Source organism: Coptis chinensis, chromosome 5 (genome assembly GCF_015680905.1).
Source record: "Coptis chinensis isolate HL-2020 chromosome 5, ASM1568090v1, whole genome shotgun sequence".
Classification (NCBI taxonomy): Eukaryota; Viridiplantae; Streptophyta; class Magnoliopsida; order Ranunculales; family Ranunculaceae; genus Coptis; species Coptis chinensis.
The window spans coordinates 93,509,203-93,520,888 of NC_141460.1; the positions used below are offsets into that span (position 1 = coordinate 93,509,203).

At 36.3% G+C, this 11,686-nt stretch overlaps 2 protein-coding genes and 1 non-coding gene across 3 annotated transcripts; 1 reads left to right on the top strand and 2 right to left on the bottom strand.

The window, feature by feature from the left end:
* Positions 1 to 173: 173 nt before the first annotated feature.
* On the bottom strand, positions 174 to 7,554 carry LOC147500222 (NAD(P)-linked oxidoreductase superfamily protein). Its single transcript, XM_086561897.1, has 8 exons — positions 7,123 to 7,554; positions 6,947 to 7,042; positions 6,769 to 6,852; positions 6,141 to 6,301; positions 5,443 to 5,560; positions 1,214 to 1,349; positions 805 to 983; positions 174 to 645 (listed from the first exon to the last, which is right to left on the bottom strand). Exons 1-8 carry the CDS (start codon positions 7,297 to 7,299, stop codon positions 406 to 408), a joined length of 1,191 nt encoding a protein of 396 aa, XP_086418023.1. The 5' UTR covers positions 7,300 to 7,554; the 3' UTR covers positions 174 to 405.
* On the top strand, positions 7,394 to 7,466 carry TRNAR-CCG (transfer RNA arginine (anticodon CCG)). Its single transcript has one exon. It is a non-coding gene; the product is annotated as a tRNA-Arg (tRNA).
* Positions 7,555 to 7,590: 36 nt separating the features above from the next.
* NFD5 (pentatricopeptide (PPR) repeat-containing protein) lies at positions 7,591 to 11,686 on the bottom strand. The gene is made up of 2 exons (XM_086561896.1): positions 10,452 to 11,686; positions 7,591 to 8,870 (listed from the first exon to the last, which is right to left on the bottom strand). Exons 1-2 carry the CDS (start codon positions 11,538 to 11,540, stop codon positions 7,785 to 7,787), a joined length of 2,175 nt encoding a protein of 724 aa, XP_086418022.1. The 5' UTR covers positions 11,541 to 11,686; the 3' UTR covers positions 7,591 to 7,784.

An 11,686-nucleotide genomic window follows, 5' to 3' on the forward strand; every position in this document is an offset into this window, starting at 1 on the left:
AAAATGACAGACCTTTCTTGAAAAATCTGTGGTCCGAAATATTACGGATATTATAACGATCAGGCTGAGATGTCAGATCATATAAAAGACCGATACATATTTCAGTTTCCGGAACCCAGTATAAACCACGATATTCAGTTCATTGTGCACGATAAATGAGCACGCGCTAGATGGGAGGCCAATAACAGTGTATTTCTTATATGAAATTATCAAGTATTGGATTGTTACGTTACTGTATGCCCATTACAATGCAATGGCAGTCTTCAGAGTAATAAGTACAAAACTCTACAGTTGGATATTACACTCACAAGCATAACATGACAAAAAAATATTTTTTCCTCTCCTAGATAGATTTAGCGTATACTCAATGGATCAAGTAGTATAGCCGATTTTTTTTTTTCCCACTCAAATAATTGCTGGATCTTTGTATCTCTTGAATATGTCTTCAATTCCAGCCATGACTTCAGCTGGAAGAGGGCGTTCCGCTGTCATAAATGCATCAATGTCTTCTTTTAGTTGGTCGACTGAAGTTGCCCCAATGATTGAACTGGTCATGAATGGACGGTCCCGTGCAAATCCCAGTGCAAGTTGAACAGGACTAAGACCATGTGCTTTGGCCAACTCGATGTATTTCTCTGTTGCTTCCTGAAATACAGGGGAAAAAATCATTACCAACAGCTTTTTCATGAGACAATTCTGACACATGTTATACATCTCAAAATGATCGTGGAGATGTTTGAAACTTTGAACGCATGAATCTACAAAAACCAAACAGTAATTGGAAGTAGTCAGAGGCAAACATACCCTGCTGATGGATTTGTTGTATCTTTCCATGTAACCAGGAAAGAGGTAGAGTCTTCCTTTCTTTGCAGCTTCTGAATTAATATCAAAATACTTTCCCGTAAGAGATCCACCACCCAATGGAGAATAAGCAAGCAATCCAATGTTGCAGTTGTTTGGGTGGCATACTTCAACCAGATCAACTGCACAAATCAAGTTAGTACAATGAGACTATATTCCTCTCTGTTTACTTCACAAAAGCATGTAATTAATACAAAGTTGTTTTGAACGTTCCGGCATAATTTTACTTACTCGGAGAATAAAAACAAATTCAACAGAGCATATATATCATATTAATGATATAGCTTAAGCTCACATATCAGATAAGAACTCATCCATGTCCTATTTATCTCAGGAAATGATATCCAGTTACCTTCAAAATGGCATCTAAATAGCAGGCTATAGTTGTTCTGAATGCTGACGATCTTGGGTAGTCCTTCAACTTTTGCAGCATGAACAAACTCCATTACCCCGTATGAAGTTTCATTTGAAACACCAATGTAGCGCACCTGAAACCAGCATCTGTTAAGTTAGAGAACTTCTGTATGTCATAGTCTCTCAAATAAGTTCCAAAGTAATCCAGCATCATCAGCGAAAAAATCCTAATCATGTTCAGCAGCCAAAACCATTAATTTTACTAGATAAGTGGCCACATGCATTTGTTTGCAATTTTATTATACTTTGTGCATGTATGGTTCTCTGATGAAGTCCAATACTTCACATTCAAACATAGTTATAAGCACGAAAAGTTTAAACCTATAATATCTTTGTGACCGCCTTAAACACCTCTATTACACTCATTTACTCCTTACATGTGATGATGTTGTACAGGAGAGTCAACTCCCCCACTCTTTTTCTCTCCACATGTGCCAAGAGCTCATTGGAAACATGGTGTAACAAAGTGAACTCCCCTATAAAAAGGAAAAATAAAACATGTTGCAGTAAAGATACATTCCAACTTCCATGAGTGGGACCTTTCTGACCAACTTGTATTGACAATAATATGTTCTTCCCTTTTCAACTAGGCAGAGCAGGGGTAAAATCCCCACAACCACTCAAATGATCTATTCTAATAAGAAAGCGAACTCCCCCAAAAAACCGTTTTTTTGGTTCAACAAGTTTGGCTAAAAAAATATACACATGATATTTTGCAGACTTACTCCCAAATTCGCTTATCTGATCTCTATTACCAAAAAAATAAAAAATAAAAGGTAGACTGATCTTCTTCTCCCAACTGCCATCGTACCCTTTCACTTCAATAATCTCAATAATCTCCTTCAAAAAACAATACCTCTTAAAACAAAACAGTTTATAACTTGCCCGATATTAATCGCTTACCAAAAAAAAATGCTTCATCTCAGGCTATTAAGTCGCTTCATCAGTGCCTCTCAGAGAGATTGGTGCATCTGTCAGCTTTAAAAAAGGTTTCTTCCAAACAATAGAGAAATTGTTATCTCCGGGTGCGCTCTTCTTCTCTTTTCCCCATCTTGTTGTTTGTGATAATGTTTAGGATTATATTTGTGATTTTCATGAATTCATGGATTCATTTTCTACATCTTCCATGAATTCATTTTCTCTTATAGTTTATAATTTCACATTTATTACTCTTTTTTTATTACAATTTCAGTAGTTTTGTTACTTCTGCTTTTCACTCTTACTTTGATATTTTCCAGTTTTTAATGTCTACCTTTGTTCTTCTCAGTTTAACTTTTTATGTTTATACAAAATCGGCCATTATCGATTATAAATTGCAACCCAGATTGTGTTTATACACATAAAGTCCTCATTCATTATTATTGATTATAAATTGATTCATTATTACATTTTTTTTTTTAATTTGGACTTACACATGAATTAAATTAAATTTGAATGTGACAGAATGGATTACTCTATTGAACAAATGAGAGAACAAGCCCGTGAAAGATACAGAGTTCGAAGACTACTTATGGATGCTAAGAGAATAAATGCACAAAATGTTAGAAGGCATGCAAGGAGAAGACGTCTACGAGACGAACAAAGACAGACAAGTGCAATCGGTGATGTTGTGGGAGATCAGAATGTTATTTCTCAAATTTCAGAAACTTATAGTCGGGTGGGGTTCAACAGACTCCAGACAACACTTTTATGCGTAGACATCAATCGAACTGTGCGAGGAATTTCAGAGACTCAAGCACGTTTGTTGCGTTTCATCTGGCAGATACAAGGACCTTCACCATGGACAAAAAGTCTATTCCATCGGTATGATTTCTCCTAAATAGATTTGCAAAATTCAATAAAGGGATCCCTTCATTAAATATGAAATTGTTGTTTTCACTTTACTACGTGCTGATAACTCAATTAATTAACGATCATTTTTCTATCTTAAATAGACGTTATGGGCATACTTCATTCAGTTTGTGAAATACAGGAACCAAGTGGAAATATATCCAAGAAAAGAGAGATTTACTTACAAGATGAGGGGTAACAAGTTTCAGTTATGTTAACCTCCGTTTAATCAACTAAACACATTACATATATCCCTAAAATTTTAATTTCATCTTATGCACTACATAACTTTCCAGGGGAAACAAATTAAGGGTTACACTGTGGAGAAACAAAGCTCATGACATTGAAAATGATAACATTTCTTCAATGACACCTGCACCTATTTTTATTATTACATCCGCAGTTGTCAATTTATTCAATGGTAAGCTTTTTAATTCGAATTAAATCGAAGACGAACAAAACTAATATTACTTGTTGCTTACTATGAATAATTATTTCTCCAGATATTTACTGTGTATCCTCTACATCATCGACACGGATTTATTCGAATCTTGAGATCCCATAGACACAGCCTTTACTACAGATTACCAGGTATTATGCAAATACTTCCTAAAACTTCAAAAAACTGAGCTCCACATTTAAATCTGTATTAAGTATTTAAATATTCCGAACTAATACCTCTAAAATGCAGGTCCCAACATAAACAAATTAGTTTCCTATCAAACTATTCAATCATAGACTACATGTCAGAAAATTGCAACAGTACCTACCAAAAAACATTACAAGAGATTATTGATGCAGTAAAGAAAGATAAGGCCGTGGTAAGAGTATACAAGTTATAGTGATCCACTTTCGTTATCTTAAACACATTAGATATTAACAAAGTTTCTTTAAAAAAAAAAGGGTGCAGTGTTCACATGTCAATGCACAATAACTGGTGTTATTAATGACCGTGAGCCTTTATAGTTATCTTGCGGAAAGTGCAGCAAGAAAGTTACAAACAGAATAACAGGAAAATGGTGTGAAAAGTGCAACCGTATTGTTTTAGATATCGTTGCAAGGTATTCATCAAAACAATAAAATTAAATAGGGATGTATTTTACTAATAAATAGAATATAATTTTATTAATACATAAGTTATCTTCTATTTCAAAAAGGTATTACGTTCGAATCGATGTTCAGGATCCAACAATCAAGTCACACCAACTTGTTATTTTTGGGTCTGGAGCTGAAAAACTCATTTCAGCTCCAATTGAAGATTTGGTTGCTATGAATGACCAGGTTAGTCTGATATTTTTCAAGTGAAAGTTACCATTCATACGGACTTCACACTTGCCTATACTATCTTATATGTTTATAATTTAAGTTACTTTCAATATTTTGTTTTTCAGGATGAAGGTCCATAAATGATTAAGGAAATTTTAAATGAACAACATATTGGGATATCACTTTCATTTGAGCTCAAAATAAGTCAATTCAATTTGAATAATCCAAATGCATCGTTGACAGCTAATAGAATTTTTCAAACACATGATGCTAATAAAGTTTGTGAATCATCAATTTTTATACAATATCTTTTTTGTACTGGAAACACATTAACTAAGTACTCTTTCATTGATATGGCTTATTGTTGAAGATACCACTCTCGAGGCTTCTACACAAACTCCAAAGAGTTGCTCCAAATCTGGACGGAAATCGAACCGCCACAAAAAACCTTCATATAAGGTAACAAACTTAATATTTTCCTAATTATTTTGTATCCCACATGGTGTGTATTCCATAAATAACAACATCATAGCTCATTTATATGCAAAAAAAGATTGGGTGAAGATGTATTCAGTTTACAGTAGCAGCAGCTTGGAATGTAATTTTTTTTTTGTACTTTTTTATAAGACATAATGACTTATGAAGTTTCAGTTTTTGTGTTAGACATATTATTATGTACAACATTTCAATTATACTTAGCTTATAATCCTATATGCCTGATAAATTATATTATACGAACAAATTTTTAAATTTCGTGAATTTTTACTAATTATTTTGTATTCCATACCAAAAAACAATTCGGCCATTGTAGGTGCAGCGTGCGTGCAATTTTGCTAGTATAGAGTAAATGAAAGTGATTCTCACAAAGATTCAGTAAAATTTCATTTTTTTTTTTTTTATATAAACAACCCTACACAGAATTTCATATGAGATGCCAGAGGTTGATTTTGTTTAGAGATATTCGACACCGTCCAAAAGAAAACTCATTCCTTTTGAATCTTGATATTGGAGATTGAGTTCTATACATAATAGAGCTCGGTACAATAGTAAAGAATGAGAGAAGACACCGACCTTCCCTTCATCAATTAGTTCTTGAAAGATTTTGAGTTGCTCCACAAACGGCACACTAGGCCTCCACTTTGATGGATCATATGTAAACTCACCAAACAATGCCACGTAGCGATCAGGCCTGGTAACAGAGTGAGTTTTCAGATATAGAAAAGCAGACAATTGAACAGTACTTGATAAAAATTACATTTGAAGTGCATCTTACTAATACGAACAACACTCGTATGTAGCTGCTCTTCACAGAGAAAGAGCACTCAGATTGGTTTGGCGGGAAGGAATAAACACTACGCCAATAGCATGTTCTATATTTTCACTCGAGAAGATCACATAGAATGTCGGTATCAATTGCGCAGAATCAAGAACTTCAAGACAGTTATCTGAAAGTTGCAGTGAGTTCTTGGGAACACTGTGCATGGATCATATCTGAGCTAGTTACTGAGTTTATACAGGGAATGACATAAAGCAGCAATATATAGGATATAGAATAAAATAGCATTCTATAGTTTATCCCTAAACAATCTTGCTGAATTGAATTCAGGATAATCAGTGGGAAAATGAGCAGAACCACTGTAAACACGTCAATAATGCAAAACACTACATGAGTACAAGTTAAAGATGTTGTTTCCATCCCCTTCACCAGATTAAATACATAAATAAAAAAACTGATTTAACAGCAATTCATGCATTATTTGGAAACTTACCAATGTATTTGCAATAAATCTATATAGTCAGTGTTGAGGCGCTTCAGACTTTTTTCTACACTTTCTCTGACATTAGCAGCATCAACCCGCAAAACTTTTGCATTATCACGAATATAACTTGATCGCTCGGAGTAACCACATACCTTTGTAGCCAAAATAATCTACACATAAAGCAAATATCAAAGTACAATTGGGCAATTTCAACTTTCAGCCTCTAGTAAAATATCTTAGTTAAGGATATCAATAAGGTTGCGTAAAACACGCAGAAGCTACAAAAGGTGTGGTGTTTTACTGTTTTGTATCCATGGAATGTGGATAATGATGATAACTTAGAGTTCAAATTGCTCATTTAACTTGTCCAATAGCAATTAGACAAGTAGCAGAATTACTTGACCTTAAAAATCCTTCACCAGTTTTTCTTTTTGCCCCGAGTCATTGACAGCAATTAATTATCCTTCGTGTAACAGTAACAGTTAAATTACAATTTAAAATTGGTTTATCTCATGCCAAGGAAAAGTAGTTTGAGGAATGGAATCGAAAACACGGTGTGGAGACCAGAAAGTGTTTTATTGCTCTACAATCTACACGAGACAATGTCTACACTTATTTTATGTGTCAAATTTAATACCTTATCGCGAGGTCGAGACTTCATCCAGCTGGCAATATAGAGGTCTGTTCTTCCTTGAGTCTCTTTCTTCATAGGAATTGGATACTTCAAAAAAAAAAAAAAAAACTATGTAAGCATATGGAATAAAGTAGAATAATAATACAGTGTGGCAAGTGACTAAATTTAAGGAAAAACTCACAGCCTCTGAAGTATCCAAAGCATTGATGCCATTCTCAAATGCATAACCAAGTATATCATGGGCCTCTTTTTCTGTATTTTGTTCTCCAAATGTCATCTGAGATAAGTTTATAGTATTATATAAAAACAAGAAATGAATAAAAAGTCAGTTTTGCAAATGATAGGAAGAAAATGTACCGTTCCTATAGTGATTTCACTAATGGTAAGCTCAGAGTCACCGAGTTTTCGATACTGCATTGAATTCTCTCCAACTTTTGCTCTAATGGGTGTAACTGAAATGCTCCTTTTCTTTGAACTGAATGTTTGAACACTGTTGGTGAGAAAACAAGGAACTAGGGTGGAGCTCAATGCCATTGTTTCCTTTCAAGCTTCTCTGCCGTCTTATCTTACACAAATTCCACGTAGGCATTATATATGGAATAACAAGTTACCCGATGGACACGTTATCGTTCGCGTGGCCTAATGGATAAGGCGCTCGCCTCCGGAGCGGGAGATTGTGGGTTCGAGTCCCACCGTGAACGTGTTTTTCATTCTCTGATTAGTTGTTTGGAAACGACCTTTTAAAACAACTTTGACTTTAAATAGAGAATGGATTGATGTAATTAGAATCTGATAAGTCTGTTAATTACCAATCTATTTGAAATCTTTGCAAAAATGCACAGCTTTATGCTCTATTGATATAGTTTCATTCATGGTTTTGCATATTGTTTCTTTGTGTGGCACAATACAAAGTCTAGAAAATGACAAATTTGCAAACAAAATTGTCCCAACTTTTCTTTCTAATGCATGAACATACGATTGCTAAGAACTACGGCACAAATACTGTTGGTTCGTTCCACTCACTGATGACTTTTGAAACCAAAAGCAGACGTCCCCAGTCTACTATTTTGCTGATAGCGTGTGGCCCGAGATGACATGAGTTTCACTTTAAGGGGCTCAGAGGCAGTGAAACCCCTTGCCTCCATCAATTTATGTACCCTCAGAGCTTCTGGAACAAGCTCACCCTCTATAAGCCCCTTAATGATTCTCTCGAAATCATCCACACTCAACAGGTCCTTCTTACCCTCCACAATTCCAAGTGCTTGAAGAGCCTTCTTCTCATTCCTTGATCTTGCGTACATATCACAAAGGCTGACCTGAGCTTTTAATGGAGGAGTTTGACCATTTACAATTGTCTTTTCTAGTAATTCCTCTGCTTCGTCTACTAGTTGTAACTTGGCAAACCAATCCACAAGGACAGTGTAGGTCTCAACACCTGGCTCGAACCCATCTTTCTTAAGTTGTAATAGAAGATCTAAGGCCTGGTCCAAGAGATTTTTCTTCTCGTACACAGAAATCACAACTGCAGTGCACCTGTCATCTGGGCTGTGACCAACCTTCCTCATGTAGTCAAAGTTGGCCCTGGCCTGATCTGAATTTCCTGCTTGTGCATAGGCCTCCACAAGCAATGTGCAAGACTCCAAAGTTGGCTGGAAACCAGCAAACTGCATTGTGGTGGCAATTCGTTGTGCACCATCAACAAGCCCACGTTCTGAAAACGATCTCAACAGTGCCATGTAGATCTCCTTGGTGGGTTTGATGTCCCTAGCCTCCATCTCACACTTCAGAGACTCACCACACTTGGGTTGACCAGAATTTACGTACGCCATGATCATTGAATTGTAGGCCTTCATATCCGGTTGAAAGCCTTGCCTTCTTAACCGTGCAAATTCTTCCTTTGCACGATCAGCATTGCCTACCGCGCTGTACATGTCAACCAAGATGGTGGATGTTAGAATGTCAGGCTGGACACCCTTTCCAATCATCTTCTCAAGAATCCTCTCAGCATCATCTGTGCGTTGGTCTTTTGCATGTGCATCAATGAGTTTAGAGTAGTCACGAATATTTGCTTCGAAAGAATCTTCTTCCAGAATCATTTCAGCCACCTACAAGAGAAAGCAGGAGAAATCACTATTCGTTATTAGAACATGACACACTCATAGACATAGACATATAGTTACAACTTCGTTCATGTAATCCAAAAACCCGTTAAAAGTAGGACTCAATCTCAAGATGTCAAGACCTTGGCCAAATCCTCGATCCTTAACTTATCATGCCCTTCAAATCATTTTCACCCCAAACAAAGGGATATGGAAGAAGCAAATATAACTAAGTTACCAGTCGGCTAACAAAGAACAAATAAATCAAAACGTACAAAACTCCGGGGTGCTCTCAACACCAAAGACAGATGGGACAACAATGCTTATATATCCCAAAACAGGTCAGCAAATGAAAGCGTCCCCTAGTCTTTCAAAAACAATTGAATTTACATTAAAAGGCCAAACGACATTGATAAAAATGATCACAACAACAGAAAAATCTAATAGACCAAGTACCTAACATCCAACATCTCTCATTCTTAGAATTTGCATTTGTGAATTTGCACAACGAAAGAGAAAAAAAAAACAAATAAACCCTAAACACATGTGAGATGAAAGACAATGAAGGAACATATGTTCCACTACAAATAAAAGATACATGGTACTTGTTCCAGCCTCCACAAATGTGGCCCAAGCCCAACGACCCTCAACTGGTGTGTTTTGGCAAATCTTGCTGAAACAGTACTGTATGACAACCTCTACGATTTTGCACCTGTCATCCAATCTCTTATCTAAAAGCAAAAGTCACTACAATGTAGAGCACCGGATTCTCCACCTCCTAACTTAGACATCTATTACTCTAATCTTAAAGAAGAATACAAGCCACATCAATTATGCAATTGGGTTCTCAACAACAAAACCGGGTTAATGTTCTTCTGTCGTCTCTGCGGGTAAATCTTAGTGCTGAAAATTATGCAATTGGGTAACCTACCAGGTACATAAATTCTGAGACTTTTGGTGAATGAACACATTAGGGGCATAATTATAGCTCTAAAGTGTTTTCCTCTCCAGCATGAGCTTAATTCCACCGACTAAGGAAGAAGAGGAGCCTAAACAGAGGACGAAAAGATGGTTTCTTCAACAAAGGTAACTGTAAAAACCTTATATCGATCTATATAGTATAGAGTACGGTTGATTTTAATTTATCCAGTGCTCAATTTCATTTTTTTGGTCTGCTTTTAGTGGTAAACACTAAAGAAGATCTCCAACCGACACACAATCTCACGAGCACAAAACTAGGGTACAGTATGTGTGTGTGTGTGTGTGTTAAGGCACTTAAGGGCAAGATAATGCATATGTTAATATTAGTTGACACCTCAAACCGAAAGTACCTAAACAATTACAGTTTGTGCATGAAAAGCTAGTTATAAATGAAAGAACAGCACAAGTTAAATCAAACACTTTCTTCTTCTTCTTTTATCGATACGAGTTAGCTCTAGTACAAGTTGCTAACAGTTTAAAACAGGCTTCGATCAACAATATTTTTAAAAAGAGGCTCTAGCAATCGAAAAATCATGGTATATTATCCTACCAAATCATAGATAACAAACAAAATAATTTCAAAGAGGCAACTGATGAGCAACTAACCTTAAAGTACAAATCCACATTGGTCTCTTTCAATTTGTCAAGCAAAGCAAACCAATCAACTCTGCTTGGTCGAAGAAGCTCCACCCATTCAGCTAAAAGTGGCGACGCATCGTCCCCCACACTCAAACCAATGATTTTCCCCGTAACAAGCTTGCATTTCCCAGTAATCGGTTTAGGTTCTTCGGGCCAAGCAACCTTCTCAGCATCACAAATTTTCCCAACCATATCAGCCCATGTTTTATTCGACATATCAAGACCATAAATCTTATACTTAATCTTCCCTCGTCGCTGTGGAAGCGTAACACCCTTCGGTTCCCCTTCCACAACCTCATCTTCTGCCCCATATTCATTAACCTCACCTTCATTCATTTCTTCCTCTTCTACAATACCTTCTCTCTCTTCATCTCGCTTAAGTTCCAAAGTCTCATAAAACTCAGCTTCCTCCATTTTCTCTTTAGCCCATTTAAACCTCATTTCTCTTAACATATTCCCTCTAACACCAACTTCACTAGCAAACTTACACATCTCTTTAACTTCCTCAGATTGAATAAACTTCTTCATCTTCTCCTTCTTCTCCTCTTTCTTCATATCCTCAAGTACTATATTACTGACTTCCCAAACTGTTTTCCATAAATCCTCACTTAAATCAAGTGACGGGGTACTTTCCGCCACGCCAAGCATCTCCTCAATTCCACCTCTCTCTATTTCCTCCACAACTTTCTCAGCTATAATTAATAACATTCCATTAATACTCTCTTTATCACATTTTGGATATACTTCAATAAGTTTACCTCTCATTATCCACACAAATCTCGATAAAAACTCAGTCATCGGTCCATCTTCTTCTTCAAAATCGGATTCATTTGGTATGGTCTGTTGTAGAGTGTGAATTTTTCTGGAAAATAATGAAATGGGGCTTGTTAAGGAAATGGGGTTTGTGAATTTGGTGAGAAGGTGTTGTAGAGAGGAAGTGGAGGTGAAAGGGGCAGTTTGGTAAATGAAGGGTGAATGTGAGGGTGAGATTCTGTTGGGTTTGGGAATGTTGGTGCGGAATTGCTTGGAGAAGAAGAAGAAGTGTTTGAATTTCATGGTTAGGGAATTTGGAGAGAGAGAGGTGAACTGAAAACCCTAAATCAATTGAGTTTTGGTGAGAGTGAAAGAGAAGAGGGTTTATGGAATGAAGATGATTTGGTCGCACGGGTTTATGAAAGATTGAAAGTAGATGATTTGGGCTT